This window comes from Bubalus kerabau, chromosome 5, assembly GCF_029407905.1.
Source record: "Bubalus kerabau isolate K-KA32 ecotype Philippines breed swamp buffalo chromosome 5, PCC_UOA_SB_1v2, whole genome shotgun sequence".
NCBI classification, from domain to species: Eukaryota; Metazoa; Chordata; class Mammalia; order Artiodactyla; family Bovidae; genus Bubalus; species Bubalus kerabau.
The window spans coordinates 57,263,706-57,291,388 of record NC_073628.1 but is presented as its reverse complement, the minus strand read 5'-3'; the positions used below and the strand labels follow the sequence as shown (position 1 = coordinate 57,291,388).

General features: G+C 54.9%; 1 protein-coding gene and 1 long non-coding RNA gene across 6 annotated transcripts; one reads left to right on the top strand and one right to left on the bottom strand.

The window, feature by feature from the left end:
• Nucleotides 1-27,683, bottom strand: MFSD4A (major facilitator superfamily domain containing 4A). Of its 4 annotated transcripts, none has more exons than XM_055581744.1 (10): nt 27,364-27,683; nt 17,365-17,563; nt 16,457-16,708; nt 13,133-13,295; nt 12,604-12,719; nt 11,411-11,584; nt 8,442-8,589; nt 5,049-5,119; nt 3,665-3,785; nt 1-985 (listed from the first exon to the last, which is right to left on the bottom strand). In XM_055581744.1, the coding sequence occupies exons 1-10, from the start codon at nt 27,591-27,593 to the stop codon at nt 783-785; spliced, it is 1,677 nt and encodes a 558-aa protein (XP_055437719.1). In that variant the 5' UTR covers nt 27,594-27,683; the 3' UTR covers nt 1-782. The 4 variants fall into 4 exon arrangements, with proteins under 4 accessions (XP_055437719.1, XP_055437722.1, XP_055437720.1 ...); XM_055581747.1 differs by having other exon boundaries at nt 780-985; nt 3,665-3,687; XM_055581745.1 differs by lacking the exon at nt 1-985 and adding an exon at nt 1,626-2,504.
• Nucleotides 6,608-9,213, top strand: LOC129652780 (uncharacterized). Of its 2 annotated transcripts, none has more exons than XR_008714737.1 (4): nt 6,608-6,730; nt 7,088-7,259; nt 7,741-7,896; nt 9,142-9,213. It is a non-coding gene; the product is annotated as an uncharacterized LOC129652780 (long non-coding RNA). The 2 variants fall into 2 exon arrangements; XR_008714736.1 differs by lacking the exon at nt 9,142-9,213 and adding an exon at nt 8,056-8,285.

The following is a 27,683-nucleotide window of genomic DNA, read 5'->3' as shown; positions in this document are numbered from 1 at the left end:
ATACTTAGATTGGTTTCAATCTTGTTTTTTATATTCACAAATTTAATCATGATCACCTTAGATATAACCATTGATTCTTCTAAATCTGTATGAAAAGGATGTTTTCTTGGAAAAACACAAGGAAAATATAGCTGCTTTCTTCTTCCCCAGGTCAGTCACTCAGTAAGGTTAGATTGCACATACATAAATTTGGCTGTCATAAAATAAGTATTTATGGACATAGTTAAAACTATACCCCTAGGCCACCAGCTTTCAAAAGATTTTGAACCTTTTGATTTACAGTAAATACATACCAAACATATGAACAGTTTCTAAGCTGCTAATGAGGGGGTTTTCAAAATAAAAATGGCTCACCATTTTTAAGCAAATTTCTATGTCAGGCATATAATTGCTTTACACAAATTTACTTAATTCTTTCGGAATTCCTTTGAGGTAGGGTAGTGTTCTTTTAGAAATATCACTTAACAGGTACAGAAAGCAAGGCTGGAAGGGCCTCAGTGATCTGTGCAGGGCCACACATCCACAAGTTGAGGCCAGGGCTTGAACCAGGATTCTCTGTCTAGCCAGGTTCTCATCACCACGCTGAGGGCAGATGGAGCTGGCTTACATGACCACGCTCATGGTTCCAGGATAAGCCTTTTAGTGTGGGGCAGGTAAATGCTCCACCTGGACAGGTTATTGAGAGCCATGACCCACTTATTCTGCATATTTATATGCATACATTTGTATTTACACAGAGGAAGTGCAGGTAAACTAACAGAGAGCCCCTGTGGCGGCCGTTTTCACTGCTTCCAGAAGTCTGCGCACTCCGAGCTCCTCCAGGGTGCTGAGTTTGCATCCTCTGTCTGTGACTGCAGGACTTGATCTGGAAAAGAGTTGGTACTCCTTGACTGAACTGCTTTCACTATACTGCACAGCTCAAGGTGTTCAGTCGTCCAGGTTTTGTTCAAGAAAAGAACTCTGACGTGGTATGGTTTTTTTTCCCCTATGGAAGATGTACAGTTTAAATTAGATATTTTTTGAGAAATTCTTAGTACTGTTTCTATGCCTTTTCTAAGCTATTCAATGTCAGTAAGAAAAGCAGAAGCTCCATCCCATTCTCTCAGACAGCTTCTGGACCAATTAGCATTGGTGATTAGCAGTGGTATGCTGGTAAATGTTTATCAGATGATTCTCCAAGGAGACAATAAAGTCATGATTTTGTAGCTTTTGCCAATTTCTCACCATAAATACTCTCACCATGGCTGATCTCAAGCCACTAACCTGTTATCACTGAAAGTGGAATTGGAAATATATACACTGAAGGATACCTTTATATAGTATTTCTACCCTGCAGGTACAATAAATAAGCCTCAAGAGCATAGGTATAAAACAATTAGGAAATGATGTCTTTTGAGTGAAAGTGTTAGTTGCTCAGTTATGTCTGACTCTTTGCAACCCCATGGATTGTAGCCTGCCAAGCTCCTCTGCCCATGGAATTCTCCAGGCAAGAATGCTGGAGTGGGTTGCCATTCCACTCTCCAGGGATCCTTCTGACCCAGGGATTGAACTCGAGCCTCTTGCATTGCAGGCAGATCCTTTACCACATGAGTGTGTGCGTGCTAAGTCACTGCAGTTGTGTCCAACTCTGTGCGACGCTATGGACTGTAGCCTGCCAGGCTCCTCTGTCCATGAGATTCTCCAGGCAAGAATACCGGAGTGGCTTGCCATTTCCTTCTCCATTACCATCTGAGTAGTTATAAATTACATTAAAAAACAAAGGCAATAAATTTCTCTAATTTTAAATAATAGCTGTTTAACAACTAGCTCTCAAAATGAAAACTTAACAATTGGCTTTTGTAAGCTGGTATGAGCTAGCCCAGCATACCGCTGAATTAGTGTCCCAAAGGTAGCAAGATTCAACTTTCTTTTCGATGTTTTAGACTATAGATGAACTACTGATAGCAGGGGTTGGAGGGATTTTGGACGATTAATAAGTAAAAGCACAGTCCTTTGAGCATGCCAAGGAATAACCTGGGGTTTGTTTTGATTAACTTAAAATCTGTCTATATATAGCAATGATCATTGCTCTTTATAATTTCAACTTATTTTTCAAACTTCAACGAAGAGTGATCTTCAAACTCAGGGTGTGGTTCATGCAGAAGGTGGCCAATGGATGAAGCATCTCGGTATCTTCCTTTCCATCTGGGTATCTTGACTCACTCTCACCAAAAGTCTGAGCCAGGGAAGAGGAGAGCAACTTGAACAGCCAGGTAAACATCTAATGATTTGCCCAGGGAGGTCCGGGTACAGAACTCAATTTACTTTCTTTTACCCCACCCAGTATCAGTGAAGATGAGAACCAAAGAGTCGAGAGGCGCCTCCGCTGCCACCCTGGCTTCTTCAGCCCTTTGAGCTGAGCTGCTGCTCAGGAGACTGGACGTCTTCACCTGCCTCCGCCTCCTAGCTCTACCTCTGGTAGCTCTCCAGGCTCTCCATTCCAAGTGCTCTGTCTCGAGTAGGACCTACCAGAGAGAAGACACGCAGCCCGTTGCAGCAGTTCTGATTAGCCCTTATTTACTCCAAGACCTTACCCAGGCTTTTTGTTTCCCTGCTATTCACTGGCTCACATCAGGGAGCCGAGTGGAAAGTCAGACCTACTAATTCTGGCAAGCTAGTTGGTGGAGGCAGTTTGTTGAGACTAGTGTCTAGGGCTTGGGAAATATGTACTTCTTTTTGTCTTTTGTGAACAGGGAACTCCTTAAGTGTTACTCCTTGGATATTCAGGAAATCTTTCTTGAACGGTGGCTTAACTGAAGGCACCATGCCTAAGGTTGGACTGGACCACACAGGTCCAGTCCTCCGTGTGGGACCACACGGGTCCTACCACCTCCGGCTCAAGGCTGGAGTGGGTGCTGACTGGGGCCCTCACACTGATGTTTAAAGGGAGCGTATGTCCACCTACTGAGGGAAAGGGCTGAGGCTGTGGCCCTTCAGTCTTTGTGAGGGGTATTTTGCTTTCACTGATGAGGAGGAGGGTTTGCCCGGGCACCTTCTCTTAAGAATTGGCTACATGCACAGCTGGTTCAGTTGCTGGGATTTTGAGAGCTCTGGGTGGAAAGGTAAGTGAGGTTTCAGGGTTGTGAAAATAGCTTTGGGACTTCCCCTGTCTGGGGGCTCCAGGAGCAAGACTATTCTTAGGGGGTGCCTCTGTCCTGAACAAGCTTTTCTGTGCCACTTGGCCTGAGGACTTCTTTTTGAGAAAGAGACTTGGACTGGAGTCAAATCCCAAACTGCAAAGAGATGACCAATTAGGCTGCTGGGCCAAGTTCCAGCCAAGGAGGCAGGCTCTGCCTCTCAGTGCTCGGTCCAGGCTGGAAAGCGATTCTTGGCCCATGGTCCCCAGGCCTGGTGGGATGCAGGAAGCCAGGTCACAGACCATGGCCCGCTCCTGATGGAGAAGCCGTGAGTCAGCCTCTCCCGCTCCCTCCAGCCCTGGGAGCCCAGAGCGGACAATCGCAGGGCAAAGCAGGAAGGGGGAAAGGAAGCTGTAGAAAAATAAACATTTCCTTGCATTTTACTTGGAACAGAACATCATTTGTGGCGTGCTAAGATCCACGGCATCTCCCACACACCCCCCTGCTCTCTTTTCCTCCTCTTGTGTAGAAATAGATTCTTTCCTTACCTGATGAGAGTCCAGGGTGCATCCTGTGGAAAAACAGGAGCAAGATATAGAAGGTAAAAGCCAAGCCACCAAAGATCACACCACAGACCAGGAAACTATAGCTGCCCTGAGCCTGGAATATCTGCCAAAGGGGAAAACACAGAGATACAGGCCATCAAAACCTCACATGAAGATGTATTGGAGGAAGCGGCCTTCTCAGGCCGTGGCAGGTTTTTCAGTCAAGTTCAGGCCCGCCACACCTATAGACAGAAACACAGGTAGGAGGGACATCTTGGCCTCATTTCAAGGTTATGTTTCTGGAGGTAGCAGAAATCCTGCTGTGCAGCAGCGGTTGGACCTGCTGACCCCTGCAGTCCCTTTCAGCCCTGTGTCCTGGACCCTTTGAAAATCTCCATCTCTTCCTTAAAACTCCAATCATATTAGGTGTTTCTGTACCCACAGGCCCTGAGCAGAACTCTGTAGAGAAGGTGTGTATATATGTACATATATATATCCTTTTATTATGGAAAATGTAAAACATATGCCAGCATGTTTTATGGAGTTCCCATGGACCCATCACCAGCTTTAGCAATTAGCACGTTTCCTCTTTACCCCTCATGTCTTCCTGCACTAGATTCCACTGTGGTGGACCCCAGGTATCACCTCATTTCAACGCAGAGGGTGTCATAAGGGAGAGCTCTTCCCCTGGTCCAGCAGGGCGAAGGGAGAGGAGAATCAAGCAGTGGTTAGAGGGATTTCAGGGACTGAAAGGCCTAACTCTGGACATCATCTCTGTTGGTTATTAGAAGTGTGTCTGAGGGCAAGTCGCTTAATTTCTGAGTTTCAGTATCCTCTCTAAAAACAAGCATCACAATATCTACATTATAGTCTACCCTAAAAAGCAGATCGGTTTTTTTTTCCCCTGCTGAACAAATGAAACGTGGGTATGTTTGAAGAGAACTGGGCGACTTGGCCCTTGATCAGGCAGGAGTCGTGCAGGAAAACTGGGCCCTTTGTAGGGTGGCCAGAGATGAGGAGAGGTGGGGCAGGGAATCAGGGGTTAGGGGGATGGAAAGGAACTCCATTCTTGGGCCTGCAGCCCAAGCCTGTCCTGGGCTCTGAGAGTTAAACATTCCCACGGGGCCCCTGGCCCCGCTCCCAGACACGGCTTGTGTTTGCTTTGGACCATGCCTCGTGGCCCTTCACATCTCCACTCCCGCATTTGGAGGCTCAGCTTCCAGGGGTGGCTCAGAAGCGGAAACAGGTGACACAGACGGAGTGGGGCCCTGCCTGCCGTGCGGGAGGCCTGGGGAAGGCACAGCTGGGTTCAGGAGGGGCTGGCCACATCTTCTCACTGCCTGGAGGGCCGCGCCCCTCATCCCCCACCCTGGGTCTCCCGACATACCGAACCGACCAGCATCTGGAGGACCATCTCTCCGACGCCCGCGCCTGTCACCAGCACTGTGGTCGCACAGCCTGAACAGGAGAGAAGGATAGGGCTTAGTGATGGCAAGTTAAGGAGACACATCCGCTGGCATAATCCAGGTGGACTCCTGAGGTTTCTCAGATGTGAGCCCTTAACCTTACTTGGGTCTGCCATTATATTATTTCCCTGTTCTGAAACCTTCAGTTACTCATGATTATCTTCAGCATTTATTCCAAGTTGCTTAGCCTGGCATTCAGGGCCCTTCCCAATGTGAACACCAACTACTTTTCCAGGAAGATTCCCTCTCTCCTCTGCCAGGCAGGCCTCACTCCCCTGGCATTGCACTAATCAGCCAGCTTCTGATCAACCTGGCCACGTGGCACAGACCTTCAGAGCCCAAGCTTCAGAGTCAGACCTGGGTTCCAAGCCTGCTCCGCCACCTACTTGCTACAGGACCTCAGGCAATTCCTTCCCCGTCTCTTCGGTAAAACAGGCATGGGATCTCCTCAGGGCTGTTGTGTGGATAACCCTGACGCAAACACATGTGAGCGCTCAGCACAGCGCTGCCCACAGTAAAGCCTCAACACCAGGCCGGTTCTCTGCTTAAACCCTCACTCACCCTACTGTCAGGGTCAGGGCAGCTTTAATGTGGCTTGCATGGGCCCTCATCACCTGCCCCACTGCGAGCTCAGACTGTCACACTGTCTGCTCACAATCCACCCTCCTGCCAGGAGAGACTCCTGCGTCTGCTAATCTGCACACACGCTCATAGCCAGCTTCTGACACGCGCCTTCACCCTCTCCTGAACACTCCTCCTCTTGGTCTGGAAAATTCATTCGTCATTGGAGACTGCCTTCATTATCGTCTCCCCCAGCCCTGAACCTGGATTAGCTGCTCCTCCTCTGTGCTCCCTCTGTCCCCTGCTCCCCGCTCTCGTGTAGCGCCCCCTCCACCCGCCCTGCCTGCCAGGCAGCCTCCCCCACAGACTGGAAGCCCACTAGAGAGGCCGCGCCTTGAATTTTAGTTCAGCGGCCTGTATCACTGCCTGTCGCCAGCACCAACATATGCTAGACACTCAGAGATCAGCGTCGTCTCCTCTGGCATTCCAGGCCCCCATTCTTCCCACGTAGGTGTCCCCCCATCTCAGCCTTCGCTCTCACACTGCCCACTGCCCTGCCCCTCCCTTCCCCAGCACGCCCTTGCCCTTGTGACTTGACCCACCCTGGGCCAGCTCAGTCCTCTGTCCCCTCTGTGAGCCTGTCTCTGGATGGTCCCTAGCACCCGTGTGAGTGTCTGCTCTCCTCAGACAGTCAGAAACCTCTCAGTACCGTCTATGCGGCAGGTACTGTGCTAAACCCTGAGGGCACTCAGGTGACTCATCCGAGTTAACACCTATACTGAGCACCTGTGAGCACCTTACGCTGCTGAGTCAGGAGCTTTGCGTGCCCTCTAACGCACAGAACAACCCTAAAAGGAAGGGGGGAGGAAGATGAATTACACAAGGTGACAAAGCCAGAAGGTAGGGAGGCAAGGCGGACCTTCAGGTCTGCTGCTGACCTCAAAGCCGCGTTCTTGCCTCCGTCCCTTGCCAGAGCACTTAGGGTGCATGTCGAGAAGCAGCAGATAATGTTAGGACGAAGATCTCGAGGTGGGACCGACAGGTGAGACGGGGCGGGGACAAGGAGGGGGCTCGCCTTCCCAGTGGGGTCAGAGAGGCTCCTGAGGGTGTGAAGGTGGGGGCACCAGCAGGCAGATGAGAGGGCGTTCCAGGCAAGGGTCCCCACTGCGGCAAAAGGTGGAGATAGTGGGTTTTGTGCCGTCGGGGGATGGCAGGTGATTGAACGAGGCAGCCTCTGAGGGGAAGCAGGCAGGGCGGCTGCAGAAAGGGAGAGAGCTCCAGAGGAAGGCGTGAGGATTGTGAGCAGCTCTGCATTTCCAAGTGGTCCCTCTGTATCTGCAGAGGGTGGTGGCCCAGGAAGTGGCCCTCACCCTGGCTACACATTACCATCACCTGGCAGCTCGAGTACATCAGACTGTGTGGAGATGAAACCCAGGCTCTGTGTACAAGGGCTCTGGGTGATTTGAATGTGGAACCACATTGAGAACCTCTGATGAAGGCAAATCGGAAGGCCAGGAGACAAGCCAAGAGCTGCCACGGCACGGATGGGGGTGATCAGAAATCACGAAAAGGTGGGCTCCATTAACTATTCCAAGCAGGTGAGAGGTTGATAAAGGCCTGAACCAAGGCAAGGATGGTGAGAAAAGAGGAGGGATTGAGTGATTATCTGCAGCAGAACCAACCAACATAACATTGTTATTATCATTAAACTCTAACACTTGTTGATCCCTTTAACCTCTTGGGATATACTAGGTGACGTGTGATACCCACATCAGCTCATTCCTTCATTTACTTCTTTGAAGTTTGGGATTTCAAGGATCCTGGTCTCAGGATCAGCTCAGCGGATGGGTGGGCTGTAGCACTAATTGCTCTGATCCCGTCTTGCCCCACACCCCAGCCCCAGACACCAACTGCCCCTACTCCTGCTCCAAAGAAATCACTCATCTTTAGTGGTGGTTTTCCAACACTCTAGGGAATCTCTGATTGCGTCTGAGGGTAACATTAAATGTTCAAATCATAATTACTTTTAATTAACTTGTTTTTCTGAAAAAGATCTTTGCTATGCACACTTGGGAGGCTACAGAAAGGGAAGATTAGTTCAGAGAATCAGAGGTTTTCAAAGAAGCCATGTCACAACCCTGAATCAGATGTGGAGTCATTGTTCCAATCCTGTTTCCAACAACATCCGCAAGAAAACAAAGCAAGGAGGTACTTTTACTGATAAGTTATAAAACCCTTTCCCTGTGCTATAATTTTTCCCATGCATATTTGCTTTTCCTTGAACTTGGAATTTCCAGCACATGCATGTTACACAAAATGCCAGCTGTGTAACATGCTCAGTTGGTAAAGAATCTGCCTGTAATGCAGGAGACTTGGGTTCGATCCCTGGGTCAGGAAGATCCCCTGGAGAAGGAAATCGCAGTCCACTCCAGTATTCTTGCCTGGAAAATCCCATGGACAGAGGAGCCTGGCGGGCTACAGTCCAGGTCACACAGAGTTGACTGAGCGACTAAACCACCACCACCACCAACAACCACTATGGGGAAAAAGAAGATGGGGAGGAGGTGCTCACTGCTTGTCTATGGTCTGAAATCTCACGATCCACCACCATATGTTGAAAGAAGGGGGCCACGCTGGTCGGAACAACACGGTTTATGAGCCTTTCCCACATTCAGGCAGTGAGGAGGTGGGCGGGGACCTTCTGGCTGGAAGGCCCCAGGGAGAGGGTGAAGGCGGAGGAAGGAGGGGCTCACCTCTGTACTGCAGCACGTCCTCGGTGTAGGCCAGCATGCTGGGGAAGGTGCTGCTGAGGGACAGACCCAGGCTGGCCGTCCCCACGAACAGGAAGACCACGTTATGCGAGAAAACAAGAAGCACCAGGAACGTCGCCACCACGCCGACCTGTCATAGCAGAGAAGGGGGCGCTGAGGAGCTGGGGAGCAGCTGGGTGGCCGCTGAGAAAGGAAAGCCTGTCCGTCTCCAGAAGTGAGAAACGCCTTCTGGCCCCGGGCGGGCTGTGTGACTAGGGCACGGCCCTGTGGAGTGCGCGGGAACTGCACCTTCCCCAGCTGGCGTCTGCCAAGGAAGGAGAACGCGGAGGACAGGAGAGACCCGGAGAGAGGAGGGCGAGGAGCCCCGGCATCTCGCGGACGGCCTGCCGCGCAAGCTTAAGGGGCGTTCTCCTCCTGCTCCCCTCCGCTTGCACCAGGCCTCCAAGAGTCACCTGAGAATCGCTACACTTGGCACGTTTGAAAAACACCTAAGTCAGGACTTCGCTGGCGGTCCAGCGGTTCAGAACCTGCTCTTCCATCGCCGGGGGGTGGGGTGGGGGGATGGGGGTAAGGGGGATGGGGGGGTAGGGGGGTGTGTTTGATCCCTGGATGGGGAACTAAGATCCCACATGTTGCGAGGTGTGGCAACAACAACAAACCCCACGTCACTCTCTTATTTTAGCCTGATTGACAGAAGACGCAGGATGCCAGGGCAAATTAGCAACTCCGCCCCCACTCGGCGTGCCCCGCCCGCCAGCCGGGGTGCAGACTGGCGCTCAGCCCGCTCCCCAGCTGCCTACCAGCCCCTCACCCTCGCCTTGCCTTCCAGCCAGGACACAGACTCCCTCTCCCCATCCTCTTCCCTAGCCAACTGGAGGCGCCCTAAAGGCAGAGAGCTCCTCTTAGAGAACGGCAGCCCAGCCGTTCCCTGCAGGGCGCCGCACAGAGCGTGTGTGCTCATCAACCCGTGAGTGACTGCTGAGATCCAGGAGAACATCAAGAGCAGAATAACCCTTAATTTAAAACGGAGCGGAATCTGGGAAGAAACCGCGGTGAATTTGAGACTTGGCAGCTGCAGCCTGTTCAGGGCGGTTCAGCTATGGTCCCAGCAACCTGCCCAAGAAAAGCACCTGAAGAGCTTAAAAACAACTCAGACACCCGGGTTCCACTCCACTCCTCCCCCACTCCCCGGGCCGGGGCCCAGGAATCTGTATATTCCAAAAGCACCTCAGCGGGGGTGAGGGGGCTAGTGTATTTGGGAATCACTTGCTGTAGGATAGTGTTTCCAAACTTCTTGATGACAGACAGGAACACTGCCCCTGCCAACTCCGACCCCCACCCCCGGGTGTCTGTTGACGACACAGATTGCTAGCCCCTACCCCTGGACATTTGGATTCACCAAGTCTGAGCTGGACCCAGAAATCTGATTTTCCTCTTTAAATCCAGCAGCCCGGGTGAGTTTATTGCCAGTGCCTGAGTCCCGTGGAGGCCTCCAACTTTCTGCTTTCTCCCAAACCCAGAGTCACTCTGTCTTTAAGCATCTGGCCTCGTGTGCTGGAGAGCCAGGCCACCAGCAGTTTCTGTACCTTCATCTTCTCCCCCGGGGGAACCTGCATTGCTCCACCCCCTCTCCACAGAAGGGGACCTCTCCTTCCTGAGCTCAGCACGCTGCCCTCCAGCCCCTCGCCGCTCCCCGGCCTCCCCATTCGCGTTCCCTCTGACCCGGTGTCCTCACAGGCTCCCTCCCTTTCGCCTCTGCCTGCAAACGCACCCACACCACCCAACTCTTGGCAAACAAGCCTGTTCAGCTCAGACATATTTGTAATCCTCACACGTCTACTTCCTTCTCTCCCTCTCCCTTCCCTTCCCTGCTCTCAGCCCCCATCAAATCCATGCCCCCTGCAGTAGAAGCAATGAGTCCTCACCACTAACCCGCACCACCAGGGAATTCCCACCTCAACTCCTTGAGGTTGGCTTCTATGCCACCCCCACCTCCCAGCTACATTGAACAAAAGTTCTTTCTTTTAAGTCATCAGTCAGCACAGGCCGAATCCAAGGGCCTTTCTTGGGGCTCATGGCCTTTGGCCTCTATGGTGGTGGTGGTGGTGGTTTAATCGCTCAGTCGTGTCCGACTCTTGCGACCCCGTGGACTGTAGCCTGCCAGGCTCCTCTGTCCGTGGGAATTCTCCAGGCAAGAGCCTCTACATTATTTCCCAACCCCCTCTCCTCTAGAAACTCAAGAAAGTACATTCTGACAGTGGATTGGACTTCTTGGAGAGGTGGTGAGTTTCCATTCACTAGGGGTGTTTAGACAGACTTTGGGGCCCCTTGGAAGCGGTATTATAGGATTTGAGCCCTGGTCAGAAGTTGGGCTAAACCACCTTACAGGAATCTGTAATCTGGACCCTTTGTCATAGGTGGTGGCAGGGATACACATCAGGATGAAAAGTTTTAACAACCTCTCAGGCCCAGACCTCCAGAGAGACTAGCTCCTTGAAGGTCATTCTACGTGCCACTTTGGGAGAGCTGCAAGATGCAGATTCCCAGGCACCATCCCCGAGATGGTGCCTCTGCCGGCCACAGCGCTCTAACCACCCTGGGCACCAGGGTGAGCCAGGGAGGATCAAGGTCAGCGCTGCTTCCCTCCTCATCCAGCAGGCTGTCAGCAGGGAGCTCCTCCCAACACAGCACCAGTCACTTCGCATAGCCTCTTTCTTCAGTGGGTACAAAGTCCAAGCCCCAGAGAGAGGAAAGGGCTTTTCCAAGACCATGCAAGTGGGCCTCACGCCTTGGGTTTCCACCCCAGCATCTCTTTCCCACCCTTGTACACCGACATCCCCCCCAACCCCCCAACCTGGGGCACAGTCCAGTCAGAAGGTGTCCTGGGGCAGGGCTGTGGCACGGGGTGAACGGTTCTTCTGGGTCTCCAAGGAGTGAAAGGGGCCGCTTACCACATTGATGAAAACCATGGTGGCTGGCTTCACTCTGGAGGAGACAGGAATGGAGATGAGCCGGCCAAGGGTGATGAAGCCCCAGAAGAGGCTGGGGAGGTAACCAGCCACCTTGTGTCCCACGGACAGCGGCTTCTCCACCGCGTAGCTGTACACGAAGGCGGAGTATGCGCCCTGTGGGGAGACGGGTCCCGCTGAGCATACCTGCAGTGTCCCCAGCCGGGCAGGCGTGGTCTGGGCCGGCAGGGACTGGCCCTGCTCCAGAGGCCTGGAGCCGAGCCCACCCGGCGCCTGTAGGCCTGAGCTGAGGCTGGAACCTGGGTGCCACAGCGTGCAGACGGTGCCCGCGGGAGCCGGGGGCTCAGGAAGGCGTGTCTGGGCCCCAGAGGAGCCCCACGGGGTCCAGGCAGGCAGGCAGGCTCCACCCCCCTCAGCCAGAGCAGAGTTTCACTACATGCCCCATTTAGGAGGATTCCACAGAAGGTTTTTTGCTAAAGGAAGGGTGCTGCAGCTAAAAAAGGTGTGTACAGGCATCTCATTTTACAGATGAAAGGGTGGAGGGAAGTGACTTGCCCAAGGTCACACTGAGCGTTGGAAGTCAACCAGTTCTGTCACGAGTACTTTCTACCAGGTCATCTAGGTCTTTAGGGCATTTTCTTTGGAGAGTCCCTCATATGGCAACCAGTTAATCAAGCAGCCACTGCAAACAGTCCTAATCTAATCCTGCAGAGGTTGCTGGAGAAAGGCAGTAAATAGAGTAACAGAGGTCACTGGTGGCCTGAACAGCTAGCTGGGCCCAGACACTGCCTGCAGCTTGTTTACCACGCGGCTTGAGAGGCCGAGGCTTGGAATGTGTTCCAGGAAGCAGAAAGCCCTAGCATCTATATGACATGACCTCTACCTGGGGGAACCGGGCACTGCCCCTTTGCAAAAAATGTAACACACCAGAGTCCCATATCCACAGGGTTCATGAAAATAAAAACGGAACGACACAGAAGACCATAGTTCCAAGAGGCTGTATTCAGTTCTAGGGAGGCTCTTCCCTGGGACTTATACTGGGTTTAAACACTTGGATCGACTGTACTAGAGGTGCGGTCTCTAGGAAACCTTGATCCACCTCCTTTCTCTCTCCATGCCCGGACTTGAGGCTCAGGGGGTGCCCCATGAGGGGCACCCTCCGAGGGCAGGCTCACCGTCAGCCCGTCAGTCATGAACAGGACCAGGGCAGCTGTGATGTGGATGGCGAAGAAGGAAGAAGGGACCCCTCTGAAGTTCTTCCTCTGGCAGCAGCTGAACAGGTCCTCGTGCCCTGGACGGGACACAGGAATCGGGGACAAGTCTCAGTTCTGGCAGAAAGGAGACCACTTCCTGCCTCCCACCTTCTCCACCTTCCTACGGCTCATGAGGACAGCCCCCGTCCATTTCGCAGGACGGTTGGAAGCTGGGCTCCAAGAGGCCAGGCAGCGTGCCCGAGGTCACACAGGCAGGGTGCCTGAGGTCACACTGCCAGGGTGAGGCAGGGAGGGGGCGGGAGCTGCTCTCCTCTCCTCCTGGCCCGTTTGCTCCATCTCTTGCCCCTCCCCGCACCCCGAGACCAGCAGGGCCAAGGGTTTTTTCCCAGCCATTACCACCTGTGATCCACGTCCGCCCTCTGGGCGGAAGGGCTTAGCAGGGGAGCCTCAGAATGGGGCCTTGAGCCTGAGGGTTCCTTAGAGCCCCCACCTGGGTGGAACTTGGGGGACAGCGAGGATGCGTCTTCCTTCTCAGGAGGCTGTGTCTCCAGGGTGAGCTCGTCCGCGGACAGCAGCAGGGGCCTCCTCTGAGGGCAGCAGGCCAGCAGGCGCTCTTTGGACAGCAGATGCAGCACAGCCAAGGGCACCGGGAGCTGGGGGTGAGCAGAGGGTCAGGAGAGCCCGTGCCCCGCCAGTCAGCCCGTTTCCCAGCCAGGCAGGCTGCACCCCCTCCGACCGGCTGTGTGGCCAAGGTCTGCACGGTCCTGGGAGACGACGGCTCCTTCCACAGGGCGCCCCCTGAGAGCCAACCCCAGCTAAGATAGCCAGGTGCCTTGACCCCTGCAGGCTTGCTGTAATTGCTGCCAGACTTCAACCGCAGTCATTTCCCTGAGACAGGTGCTTCTCACACGCGAAGCTTGGACTCACATGGGGCCTCTGCTGGCACAGGGCATGCAAGAGATAAACTCCTTTCCAACATCCTTGTCCTGAGCAGGGCTGGAAACGGCCCCTCACACTCATTCACGCTGGTAGAGCATGTGATGCTTTAGAAAGGAGTTTGGCTTTTGTTCATCACAGTTCTGTAAAACGTGCTGGGGGAAATCATTAAACCTACTTTACAGGCAGGGCAACTGAGGCTCAGAGTTATCACTTAGTCTAAACCTGCTGCAGTGGGAAGGTCTGAGAGCATTAGTGTGGGCCACACAGCTGACTTGAGGCAGAATTAGACTGGCGCCCAGGCATCCTGATTCTGACCAGTGCTGTCTCCATGTCAGGGGCTCACAAAAGCACAGACTGCCCTCAAGGTAAACAGAGGCAGGGACTCCTTTAGATTGAGAAATGCATGCTATGAGCAACACGCACGCAGAGCCCAGAGTCAGGTTGACTGATGTTTGTGTTAAGTCGCTTAGGTTTTACGAACTCCCCAGAGCAATGAGAAATGTCTCCTCTCCTGGAGTTGCCTCCACCGCCTCCCTCAGGTGCCTTGCCTGTGTCTAACCACCCTTGCTGCCAGGAAGTCCTTCGTCAAGTCTAACCTCTGCCCTTCCTGCTGTAACTGCATCCCGGCTCCTTTTGCTTCAGAAGAAGCAGCCCAGGGAGCTGTGGAAGTGTCCCAGGGGCCAATGGGCTCCTCGGGGCTCACAGGCAAAGCTGGCGCAGACATCAGCTAGCTGCCAGCCTCTGCCTGGCACTGCCCTGGGCAAGCCTCTACCTTGCCTGGAGACAGGCTGGCTCACACAGGCATTTCCCCAAGTCACTTAAACACCACCCCTGTGCTGGCACCTCCCCGGGGGCACCTTGGGAGCCTCCTTCCACTTATTAATGTCAGTCAGGCACACCCCAGCAGCATTAGAGCAATAAACCGGGCCTAAATGGAGGAGACGGCCCTTGCCTCCGGAGTCCTGGGTCTGATGCGGGAGGTGAAGCCCTCTCTCCAGTCTGATGGGGGAAACAGGAAACCCACATGCAGAGCCCTGTGGCAGCAGAACGCCTGGGAGAAGGCCAAGGGGAAACAGCTGTAAAAGAGGTGTGCTCAGTCAGGCTGGGCTTTCCAGAGAGGTGGGCGGTGGGAAGGACTTCACCAGGGTTGGCTGATGTTGCCAGCAGGAACATACTGGGTCTTTATTAGGAGCCCATTCAGGAAAGAGAGGCTCCACTTTAAAGGTCAGAGGATGCCAGGTGGGCTGGCCTGTGTGTTTGCATTTGCCCACGTGCATGCTTAGCCCATTCTCTTCTGGGGTGGACTGTTTATCTTCAGACACAAACCAATGGAAAAAGTCCGGAAATCCTGCAGCAAACAAAGTGCCTCCACTCTGTACCTCGTGGAGCAAGAGAAAACGGACCTCAGGCTTAAGCTGGCTGGACGTTCTGGCTTCCTGGTCCCAGAGTCTCAGCCTTGACATTGTACTGACAGGACACTCTGCCTTCCTAGGTCCCCCTTGGAGGACAAGGCCCAAAGCTGCATTGTTCCCCAAACAATGATGGGCATGGGAAGAAAACGGAAGGAGCAGAGGGAGAGGGGTGCACTTTTGAGGCCTTCCTGTGAGGACTCTGGTACAGGGAAAGTTACAAAAGAGAAGGGAAATGAGCAGTTGATTACAGGGCAGCTGGGAGGGGCTTGTGCCGGAAGTCAGGGTTCCAGCCTGGTCAAGTCTCTTACTGGCCCCTTTATCAGGCCCTGGAGCAGTGACGGTCTGACTGTTTAGTGGGACTGGGTGTCCTCAAAGGCCTCTTTCAATACTACCTGTATGGCGCCACTCTGAGGCCTAGCCTGCCTGCCTTGGGACGGGTGACAAGACTAGCAGACTCCAAGTCAGGCTGATAAACTATGAGGCACCCCCACCCCACAGCCGGGCAGACCACCCCTGCCCCAGCACCTGCTGCACCTCCACCACCCCCCACCCCAGCCCCTGCTCCATCTCCACCCCACGACTGGGTAGACCACCCCCACCCCAGCGCCTGCTCCACCCCCACCCCACAGCCAGGCAGACCACCCCTGCCCCAGCACCTGCTGCACCTCCACCACCCCCCACCCCAGCCCCTGCTCCATCTCCACCCCACGGCCGGGCGGACCACCCCCACCCTAGCACCTGCCCCTGCTGCTTCCAGCCATCGGCCCTAAGCTGGCCAGGAGCTGGTGGGGGTTCCCCGTCCTCTCCCTCTGGCCCCAGCCTGGGCTGACCTAGGCTGCAGGGCCCCGGGGGGTTTCCAGCCAAGTGTGAGTCAGCCCTGACTTGACAGAGGAGCATGCGAGCTGGGGTGCTGAGGGCCCCGGGATCCACCCCGGCCACCATGTGGTGGTCTCCCCGTTCAGTCCCCACCCGGGCAGCCACATCACGTGGGGCCCCTTGGAGGTCATTTTGTCTATCCTCCAGCCTCCAAGGGGGCCCACCTCATAGCAGGAACAGGAGAAGCCCACTAGTGACTGAGGACCCCAGAGGGGAGCCTGGCGTGTCCTGCAGGGCTCTGTCCCAGGGTCCATTGTGCCTGCCTGTGGAGGAGGAGAGCTGGTTGCCTTAAGGGAGCTCCGAGGACTTGGAAGTTGACCCTGATGTGATGGTGCTAAACCTGCTCACTGTTTACCTCCTTGGAGAATCGCAATCCCAGGATGCCACAACTGAAGGGCCTTAGAGGTGACCTCCTGCGCTCCCTGTGGTCAGGATTCATCTCTGGGGGTCGGCTCTCCCATCTTCCTGAAGGCACATCTCAGCCCCAGTCCATTTCTCAGAAATGGAAGAATCTGTACTGGGAGCTGGTATGGACTGGTAGGGGACTGCCCACTAGCCCTCACCCAACCCTGCCCAGGGGCACTCACGTTGATCAGAGCCATAATCCAGAAGGCATAGGACACACGGGTCCCTGCCCCGTCCTGCGAGGGCAGCCCAGGCAGCGTCCGGTTGGACCAAGGCTGGGCCTCAGGGTGCTGGCGGCCCAGGACCCTGGAGGCATGGAGCACGGAGGTGGCATTGGCTGTGCTATTGGCAGGCAAGCAGTTGGCCTCAGACAGGAAAGGGTCGGCGATGAGAGGGCTCAGCAGTGCACCAAAGCCCACGAAGAAATGGAGAACCTGTGGGGGAAGAGAACTGGGGTGGTGAAGGCATGGCTCAGGCTTTGCATGACCCCACCGTGTGTCCCATCTGGGGAGGTCTGCCTGGGAGCAGCAGCGGGTGGGAGGCAGGAGGGGTGAGGAGTGGAGTTCCTGTCCCCACCTTCCTGCTTGTGATAACTTGGTGACAGTGAGCAACCCCTCCCTCCCTCCCTTCTTTCCCAAAGCTTAACCCTCAGCTGGGGCTATCCCCATGCTAGAATCCACCAGGTAACACCCCAAAGGGAAGAAGGCTTGATAAAGGGAAGGGCTGGACTAGAGTCCTAGGCAACAGGGAAGAGAAGGATGGAAGAAGAAACACAGGAGGAGACGAGAGAACAGCAAGTTCTTCCATCACACTTCTTCGCAATTTACAAAGAGCCTTTTCTCATTAGCACTTAGATTCCTGTGACTCTCTGAGCACAATAGTCATTACCCTGTTTTAGAGATGAAGACACCCAAGTCCAGAGATAACAGCCAGTATGGCCCAGCTGGAAGTGGTCATTCTGAACTTGACCCTGCTGCTCTTTCCAGGTCACCGTCCTGGCCCTGAGGAAGGGACACTCGGCCTGGGGACAAGGCTGAGGAAGCTCCTTTGGGCCCCGCCCCGCCCCGCCCCAGGCCCGCCGGGGGCTCACCTGGAGGAAGACGGCCGAGTCCTTCTGGTAGATCCTCACCAGCTGCATGTTGGCCACCGTGTCGATGCAGCCCATGGCCAGGCCGGCCAGCGCCATGACGGAGGCCAGCACCTCCACGTCCCGGCAGAAGGGGATGGTGGCGAACACCAGGGAGATGGCCAGGGAGGAGGTGAAGAGAGCCCACAGCGACTGGGCCAGGCTGCAGGGTGGGGGGTGAGGTCAGTGGACGGGGCTGGAGCCCTTCGCGTGAGGACCCCCAACCCCATCTACTCATCTACTTGCTGGGTAGGTCCCCAGGGAAGCCGAGACATTCCTCTCATCCCCTGGTCCGAGGGTGAAGGGAGCTGTGGCGCTCTCTCGCTTATTAGCTATAGGTTGTGGGCAAGATGTCTGGGTCTCCTCCAGTGACAGTCCCTGCCGCGCAGGGTGGCCGTGAGAACCATGTGAGGGACGTTTCACAAAGCATAATTGCTACTATTGGACTTATAAAAGTGATCTTGCATCATTTACTTTAAACTGTTTGCTGATAAACAATTATGATACAAAGATACCTCCATCCCTCCCAGGGAAGGTGTGGGGTGAATTGGTTCTGAGCATCTCCAGGGAGCTGTGCCACGTATGTGAGGCTGGAGGTGGGCCCGGGAGGGCGGCCAGCCCCCCCCCACACACAGGTGTAGGGCACACCGGGCCCTCTGTAGGCACCAGGCCCAAGCTGCCCAAACCAAGCCCTCAGCCCAGGTATCTGGGTAATCTGGTGACCCTTCTACGTGCCCAGCAAGTGTCCAGAAGCGAGGCCCTCAGCCTTCCCCACAGAGCGGTGTCTGGGTGGAGAGCTTTCCCCAGAGGAGCCCAGAGCAGCTGCTGAGTGAGTGAACACTGCATGGAAGCCTGCGGCTCTGTCGAGATCTTTCGGGTGCACCTGCCCAGCAACCAGACTCTCGAGAAAGGAAGGCAGCCTCGTGTTTTCTGGGGCCAGTCTGAAAGGCTAAGGGGGGGGCAGGGGGGTGAGGAGAGTGGGCAGAAGGTTCTGGAAGGGAGGGCTTGTAGAGGAAGCACCTCAGATTATGAGAAGTTGGAGAGCCCTAGGCACCTTCATCTGGCTCTCCAGACCTGGAGGGTCAAGGGGGTTGGTGAGAGTCAGTATTTACACGTCAAGACCTGCATTTCCGGCTCACTGACAACAAGCGAGAGGCCTCAAAAGACCTCTCAGACTGTCCTTTCCCAGGAGTTCTTGCCTCTGACCCTGTTGGCGCGCAGCTGTTCATCTCATTCCATCTTTGATTAAATCCCTTATCAGAAGGGCTCTGCTGATAGCAGTGGATCGTTATTTCTTCGTTTTCTTGTTTGCAGGCTAGTCTACCCATTGTGACCCCTGCCAACTCCCAGCTCAGAGCTGTGTGTGAGAAGGCAGGGGAGACTGAGCCGCCAGAAGGGGAGCAAGAGGGGGTCACGCTGCGGGCAGGCCGGCTCGGGTCCCCACCCCAGCCAGCGTCCTGCTCCCCCCGCACCCCTGGCCTCCGGCACAGACAGCCGGCCTGCTCCCCAAGCTTCCTGCTTCCCGCTGGGTCGTCTCCTGGTACTGGCACAGAGAAGATGCCCACACCTCGCAGGCCAACAGGCCTGTCAGACAGCTCTCTCCCCTTCCTTTCCCTGCACAAGACTGACTGGGCAGCCTCTGGGGTGGCCTGACTTCAGGGGTAGCAGAGGGTCCCTGTCCCCTCCTCAAGGTCTCCCCTCTGAGCTACTCCATGGACCTGGCATTGCCACTTCCTCACACACCACTTTCTGGTAAAGCACAGATGCCCCGAGTACAAAAAGGTGAAGTATTACCCTAAGGTATTACTCCTAAAGCTCTCCGGAAAAACACTATCATTCCTGTCTTGAAAAACCGGGATAAGAGTGGTTAAGCAGCCTGTAGTACAGTCCTGGGGGCACCTGACCTGGGGTCGGTGAGCTGAGAGGGGCGGGAGTGTGGGAAGGTGTGGGGAAAGAAGGGAGAACTAACGTTTGGTGGGCATGAGAACAAGGGCACTTGTTCACAGTGTCCAGGACATTCGGTGCACACGACAGAGCTGTGAGCTAGACCTTGCAACTGGGCCTCGTGTGACTCACAAGAAACTGAGGTCAGAGAGGGCTCAGAGACGGTTAGGAGAAGGGCTAAGAAAGCAGTGGGCAGATCCCGGACCGCCGCCCAGGGCTGCTGACTTGTTCCCTACGCCATGCTGCTTTCCCATGGAGGAGTGTGCACGCACACGTGTGTGCATCAAAAGGCAGGTGCTGGGCCACAGACCCGCCGGGCTGAGAGGGGAACATGAATGAGGCCAGGCTCTGCAGAGCCTTGGGCGTAGAAAGCACAGCAAACGGCTATAGTCGCTAGAACCTAGTGGACTCTCTGCTGGCGTTCCGGGAGCTCCAACTGCTTCCCGATAATGCTGGCTCCATGGCAAGTTTCCTAAGGAAACTGCTGCCTTCTGCTCTTTGCGGGACCCACGGCTGGACTGTGCCTGGACCCCATCCCTGAGGCGTTTGATCTGGGGTTGCTAAATATTGCCAGTGAGATGGGAATGCTTGAGGAAGGCCTGTCTTATCACCCCATGCAGCACGGCCTGGACAAAGGGATCAGAGACAGTTAGCAGGCTTATGGTATGGTGGTGACAGAGAGAAGGAGACAGAGGTGACGAGATAAAGAGTCTAGAGGGCCAGGTGGCCAGAAGGTGCGGAGTGAAACAGCAGGTGGCTCGGGAGACAGGGTTGGGGCTCAGAAGGGCTGGGGGCCAGTGGGCAGCCCTGCCAGGCCTCTCCTCTCTCCAGTGGGCACCCTCTCACTTTGCTGTTCTAGAGAGGGACACTCAGTATCCAGAGGGGGCCCTTTTGTTCCCAGGCCCAGGGACAGACAGGAGAGAGGGATGGAAAGAGAACTTGAGGAAAGGAAAGGCTGGAGGCAGGCTGGCCCGGGAAGTCCCTTTTGCTAACCCCGGGCCAAGCCGGGCCAGCTCCGTCCAACCTCAGGCCGTGGTTTGGGCTTGCAGCCTGCCACCTGGGTTCCTGGGGTACCCTGGGGTGGGGGCAGCCAGGGGGTGAAGACCAGTTCCCAGGAAATGGGGACAGCTGCAACTCAATGAACATTGGGTTTGCATCCCAGGCCGCTCACCCTCCCCAGCTGTTTCGGTGGGGCTGTGCCCGGTCATTCCAAAAATCACCCTGAACAAATTTCTTTAGGATGGTAATGTTGCTGTCAGGAAAAAAGGAGTCCTAGAGACATCCTAGAGCCAGACTGAAATACACTAATTGGCCTGGTCACAATGATTTGGTCAAGGGTCCCTTCCAAGAAAGTGGGTAATTGAAAATTACAGAATAACAATGTCATTCCCTGGTGGCTCAGAGAGTAAAGGATCTGCCTGCAATGCATGATACCTGCGTTTGATTCCTCAAGAAGGGAGTGGCAACCCACTCCAGGATTCTTGCCTGAAGAATTCCATGGACAGCAGAGCCTGGCAGGCTACAGTGCATGGGGTTGCAGAGTAAGACACGACTGAGCGACTAACACTTTGTACTTTTCTTCAAGGTCACTGCCGCTTTGGCAGCATGAATGTGTTTGTAATCAGAAGACTGGTCCTAGGCCCACCTTTGCCAGTTCCCAGGGGGTGGCTCGGGGCAAGGCATTTACACTTAGCCCTTCTGAGCCTCAGTTTCTCTGCTGTACATCGAGGATGGTGAGCGCCTCCTTGCAAGGCTCCTGTGCGGAGGGAGTGAGATGTCCGCTTGTCCCCCTCTGCTCAGCTGTCCGCCTCCCTCGCTCAGCCATCTGCAGCTTGCCTGCAGGTCCCAGGCTGCCCCAGGGGGACACGCCAGCCCGCTCGGCATTCAGGGTCAGAGGCTTGGAGCCAGCTCTTGCTTGACCCCCGGCCCCGCCCCTGGTTCCCGCTGCCAAGCCCTCGGGCGATCCTGCAAGGCTGGCCCGGAAACTGCCAGAGTGGCACCAAGGACCAAAGAGCCCTACCCTCATTTTACACATCGGGAGGCGGGCCCAGACGAGAGAGGTGTAAGACAGGCCCCGCGGGGACCCAGCTTCTGACCGCAACCCGGGAGAAGGCCAGTGTGGTGTCACTGCCTGTCCCTCCCTGGCCTGGGTTCTGAAGCCAGTGCAGGCCAGTGGAAAGAAGGGCCCTGGTCCCCCAAGACAGTCTGGGGAGCCCTTCCTCAGGAAGCCGGAGAAATGTCCAAGTTACTTATTAATGACCCCACACAGGAGGTACAGACCGGGGCAGGAGCAGAGTCAGGCCCTCTCGGCGGGCAGTGCCGAGCTGCCGCCCACCTTGGCCGCGTGACCTTGAGCACGGCTGACTGCTCAGCCCGGGGCTTGGCCTTGCCCAGAGGGCACCTGTGACCCCCCATGCACCTGCGCTGGCCTTTCTGGTTCTGTGATAAGAGGCGGGGCTGCCTGACTCCGAAACAGGGGAAGGGCTTGAACAGGCAGATGTCAGCCAGGGTCCCACCCTCAACTGCCTGGGTGTGGGGAAGAATGCGGCCACATTCCCCTCACAGTTCTACCGCAAGGGAGTCCCTCTGTCCACCTTGGACAAGCTCCTCCCCGAAGGGCAAGGGGCAGAAGGCAGACCCAGGAGGCGTCAGAGGCATCCAGACCTTCTCCACCCCCACAGGGGCAAGGGCGGGCTGCAGACTCTGCTCCAGCCTGGGAGAAAGGGCAGGGCTGACACTCAGAAGGAGGGGCAGGGGAAAGCCCTCCAGCAGGGTCACCCCCACACACACCCCTGCCTGTTCAACACCCTCTGCTAAGGCTGAGGGGACCCTGAAGGAGGAACAAGGGAGCCTGACTTGGGAGGGATCTCAGCCAAAGGCAGCTGCCCTGTTAGACCCAGATCAGGGCAGCACCCTCGCGTGACGACGTCCCCTGGCCCACACGGAGTGCCCCCTGCACACCGGTTAAACTTGTAGCCCTGTCTGCCTGAAACACCTCTCCCCACATTCTTTGCTTGCACGGCTCTCTCCTGCAGTCAGGTGTCAGCTCAGAGAGGTCTTCCCCACAGAGCTAAAGTAACCCCAACTCTGTAACTCCACATCCTTACCTTGCTTTATTTCCTTCATCTCACCAAAATAGTCTTCCAGAATGTAAGCACCCTAGGAGCAGGGACCTGTGTCATATTCACCCTGAAAACAGGGTCTAGCTCAAGAGATATTTGTTAAATTACTGAATTAAAGGCTAGGATGGGTTTTGAGATTTTTTTTAATTAAAAAATATTGAGATAATTTACATGCCATAAACTATCTATTTAAAGCACACAATTAAGTGTTTTTTCAAAAATGTATTCAGAGTTATGAACTCATCACCATAATCTACGAGCATTTATATCACCCCCAGAAGAAACCCTTCACCCATTAGCAGTCACTCCCTGTTCTTCTCTGCACGAACCCTTAGCCCTAAGAAACTACCCATTTACCTTCTGTCTCTAGCTGCTGCGAAATCGCTTCAGTCGTGTCCAACTCTGTGCAACCCCATAGACAGCAGCCCACCAGGCTCCCCCATCCCTGGGGTTCTCCAGGCAAGAACACTGGAGTGGGTTGCCACTTCCTTCTCCAATGCATGCAAGTGAAAAGTGAAAGTGAAGTCACTCAGTCATTCCCGACTCTTAGTGACCCCATGGACTGGAGCCTACCAGGCTCCTCCGTCCATGGGATTTTCCAGGCAAGAGTACTGGAGTGGGGTGCCATTGCTGTCTCTAGAGATTTTCCCAACTCTGGACTTTCATGAAAATGGCACCATAAGAGTGGTCTCCTGTGACGGGCCTCTTTCACTTAGCATAACGTTGTCAAAGATCACCCACTTAGAGGATGAGTCAGTTCTTCATGCCTTTTTATGACTGAATCATATTCCATTGTGTGGACAGACCACATTTTGTTTGCCCATCCATCTGCAGATAAACATTTGGCTGTTATGAATAGCCACTATGATCCTATATAATGCTGCTATGAACATTCATGTACAAGTTTTTGTGTGGACATGTTTTCAGTTCTTTGAAGAATATACCTAGGAGTGAAACTGTTGGGCCAGATGCTATCTCCCATGGAGACAGATTTTTCAAGCCCAGGTCTGCTGCATGCTGGAAGGTGGACAAGCTGCTGGCGGAAGAGGAGGAGGCTTTCTAGATGGGAGACCAACCCGGGCCTGGCTCAGAGAAGGGGACTGGCTTTCGCACTGTGTTCCCAGGACCACCGGGAGCCAGCATCCTGGGGAAGTAGGTCAGAGAGTGGCCTGGGGAAATGTCCACGGAGACCGGGTTCCATGCAGTGGGCAGGGGAGAGTCAGAGGTGGGTCTCGGGAAGGTGGGACTTGTAAGAAATTGAGGGAAAAAAAAAGAAAGGTAGAGAAAAAGATAGTTAATAGAGCAAAGAGAAGACAAACTCAAGCCTTTAATTAAGAGCACACATGCAGCACCCAGGCAAGGCTGGGGAAAGTTTAGGGAAGCTCTGAAAGTCATTTATCTGCCCTGATATCTTTGAGATCAAGGGGTCTGCCAAACTGCCCAGGGTTGTAAGACAGGTCCCCATGAAACCAGGAACAAAACCCCAACCTTTTGTCTAAATACCCACCCCTTCTTCCTGTCTGACAAAGCACGTATCTACACACCCTGCCAGCTAGGTGGCTTTGGGTTTTTTTCTGAAAAGTTTCCTGCTCTTGATAAGATTTTTCTAAGGAAGGTTGTGTCCAGCTTCTTCTAGCCCTAAACACACCCTTCTCCCCTCTCGGCCTACCTGTAGTGCTTGCTTCGAGCTCTCCAACTGTGTCAGAAAAGAGGGAGAGCTGGTCCCCCCTGAGAAGAGGGCGCCTGCCCTCCTCTGCACCCACGCTGATGTTGAGGCTCTCCACACCCAGTCCCTCCAGAGCACTTTCTCGTGGAGGCAACCAGAGAGCCAATTCAGCCCTGCTCCTCAGTGCAGGCCAAGGACTGGGCAGGACCCGAGCAGGAGCTGCTCTGACTTCCCTCCCTGGCGTGTGCCATCCCACACTCTCCCCACTCCCTCGCAACAGCTGGCCCTCCCGTCCCAGTTTGTTAAACCACCCCCCACTGCAGAATTAGCAGCATACTTGCAGTAATCACTTGAGCTGAAAAGCACTAGCAGCCGTATTAGCATTTTAGCTCCGGTGAGGCCTCAAGGAGTCGAGGCTGAGAGGCCGATTTCAGGCTGGCAGAGGTTCTGTTTGCTTTGAGGGATGGAGGATTGTGATGAGCTGTCCAGCTCTTCTAGGTAGGTGATGACTCCTGTCTGCGCACAGGCCTCTCCTGTGCCCTCCCTCTACTTCCACTGATGTCTACTTTGCTCTTAACCAAGGGACAGGATTAGGACATGTTGTCTTGCAGTGGGAGGACTGAGGTTCACAATTTAAACCTGAATCACAGATGGGACATACTCCCCCTGCCCTACCCGACCCCCACCCCTCACTCCCAGCAGGAGGTCCCAGAAGGCCACAGTTTCCTCCCTGGGAGTGTCCGCTTAAGAATACTCGGCCCATGAGTATGGACTGTATGCCTCTGCCTGGAGAGTATACGGTATAACTTGTACCCTGCAGAGCTGAAGCTGACTACTATGAGTCAGCTTGCTTTTTTATGAAAAAGCAAGAGGCATTTCCAAACTATATGGTTCTAGACACAAATGTGTGGGTTCATATCCTGGCCAGCTTAATAGCTCTGTGACCTGGGGCATGTTTCTTAACCTCCCTGTGATTTGGCCTCCTTCTGCACTCTGATGCTGGGAGGGATTGGGGGCAGGAGGAGAAGGGGATGACAGAGGATGAGATGGCTGGATGGCATCACTGACTCGATGGATGTGAGTCTCAGTGAACTCCGGGAGTTGGTGATGGACAGGGAGGCCTGGCATGCTGCGATTCATGGGGTCACAAAGAGTCGGACACGACTGAGCGACTGATCTGATCTGATCTGATCTGCACAAAATGAAGATAATAGACCTTATCTACTGGATTGTCATGAAGGTTAAATGAGTTGATACAAGAACGTTACTAAGAAAGAAGTTACAGGCTTGTGTGCTCAGCCATGCCTGACTCTTTGACAGCCTGTCAGGCTCCTCTGTCCAAGGAATATTCCTGGCAAAATACTGGACTGGATTGCCATTTCCTTCTCCAGGTGATCTTTCCAACGCAGGGATCGAACCTGTGTCTCCTGCATTAGCAGGTGGATTCTTTACCACCACGTCACCTCAGAAGCCCAAGTAAGAACAGTGCTTGGCATGGCCTAAATGCTTCAAAAAGCAAGTTATTATTGCTACCATGATTATCCTCCTTTTCCCTGAGCCAGTTTCCTGTGCCAAGACCCTTCCCACTGCCTGTTTAGAGCCCCTCGTTGAGTAACGAGCCCTGAGGGAGGCCCTGAGCAGGCAAGGAAGAGCCGGCCCAACTGGGTGTGTATCTTTGCTATTCTCGCAAATCCTGGCATGCCAACCTGCCGTTCAGAATTATCCTCATTCCCCTTCCTGTTCTTTGCCCTACACAGGTTTCTAAAAAGTTCCAGGTAAGGGAGCTTTTGTAAGTCAAAATACTTAAAAACAAAAACATAAAAATACCCTGAATGATTTCTAATGAAACCTGTAGGCAGAATCAGAAAGAATCTTAATCTTTTTCTTAAGGTTTTCTGAGTTCTCCACACATCCACTCTTGTACAAAACCCACAGAAACACTAGTGTCCATAAGGACACTTGCTTCTTAAGAGGAGACTTCTTTGGTTTACAAGAGGATTTTGGCCATGGGGATAATCACTCGTGAATTGATGATGTTTGGTCAGCTGGGTGGCATAAAGTGGGATCTCCATGCATGGACACTGTGCTCCTCTCCATCAGCTATAGGGGACCCACCTCACGGACACTTCTAGCAGTGAGCTGAAGAGCAGAGCTTCGGCCCAGAATCCCACCCCTACATCCCCCCAGAGGCTTCCACTGTGGCTTGGTTCCCAGGCTTCTGCTTGTCTGAGGCCATGCAGTTCAGGAAACCACCCAGCCAGAAGCCACGACTAGGGACGCCTCCAGCAGCCTCTGGCTCGCAAGTCATCCAGCCCCTGCTTGGGTCTCCTCTCCCCGGTGCCCCAGGAGAGTGGATCCTGCCGCCTTTCCAAAGGGCTGCATGGAGGTGGCCCTGTCAAATTCAAGCCTGGAGAATAAGGCTCTGCAATGGTAGGCAAAGGGGAGCCTCTGGGGGCCATGCCAGACAGAGCCCAGAGCCGTGCCCTGGGGCAGACACTGGGCAGGAGTAACATGGGGTGGGAGAAGCAGAGGGGGACCCCAGGCCAGAGATGGAGGGTCACCTCACTAAACTATGGGTGGGTCACCCTGCACCTCCCCTTCAGCGAACTCAGAGCTAAGGTCCTGCTTGTCTCAGAGGCAGAAGGGTGCTGCCTGCAGGGGCCAATGCAGGAACCCTGGTGCCCCCAGGAGCAGGACCACACAGGACCCACCAGCCCCGTGGTCACCGGGGAAGGGACAGCCTTTGTTGGCTGCTCTGGAGCTGAGGATCTGAGTGGAGCCCGCCCCAGGGCACTCTGTCCAGCTGCAGCCAGCCCTGGCACTGGGCACAGCCCCTGAGGTCTAGTCCCTCTCCTGCCACCTCACTTCCAATTCCGCCCCCGGCGGCAGGGGCTACGGACAGACAATCGGGTTGTGCCAGAGGCGACCCCGCGGCCTCTGGGAGCTCGCTGCCACTCTCCCTAGGGGGTTGGGGTGGGATAAGCAGGATGAGGGCTGGGTCTATGAGTAAGGGCAAATAAATAATCCAAAAGTCACCTTCAGTCTCCGGAGAGTTTTGGGGAGAGAGCTGGGGAGAGGGGGTAGAGAGGCAGCCCTCTGGCTAAGGCAGGGCACGGCTGGCGGGGCGGGGAGGGGTGATCGCGGCCTTCCGGAGGCAGGGACGACCCCCGGCGCGAGCCTCGCGGGGGCGCAGAACTAGGGCGACGGGAAGGGCCGGGGGCTCGCACTCACGTCCTCTTGAAGACGCCCCCGAGGGCGCTGCCCAGCAGGAGGCAGAACTGCTGCGAGAAGAAGACCCAGGAGATCTCGGGCAGCGAGCTGCGCGTCTGGCAGCGCAGGTCCAGCAGCGTGGGCCCCAGGAAGGCGATGCACAGGCCGAAGCTGAAGAAGACGCTCCAGTAGGTGAGCGTGGGCTGCAGGTTGCGGCGGAGCAGCCCCGACACCCGGACGTCGCAGCCCATGGCCCCGGCCGGCGGGCTCGCGGCTGCTGGTGCGGGCGCGCGCGGTGCCCGACTGCCGCTTCGCCCGCCCGCCCGCCGGCGGGAGGGCCC

What these genes read in the sequence shown, in the direction of transcription:
- MFSD4A (XM_055581744.1), bottom strand. Translation starts at nt 27,593, where the DNA reads ATGGGCTGCGACGTCCGGGTGTCGGGGCTGCTCCGCCGCAACCTGCAG. An exon ending in GGGGGCGTCTTCAAGAGGAC is followed by an intron (nt 17,564 to 27,363) that starts GTGAGTGCGAGC and finishes CCCACCCTGCAG; the next exon opens with CCTGGCCCAGTCGCTGTGGG. An exon ending in TCATGACTGACGGGCTGACG is followed by an intron (nt 11,585 to 12,603) that starts GTGAGCCTGCCC and finishes GTCTCCCCACAG; the next exon opens with GGCGCATACTCCGCCTTCGT.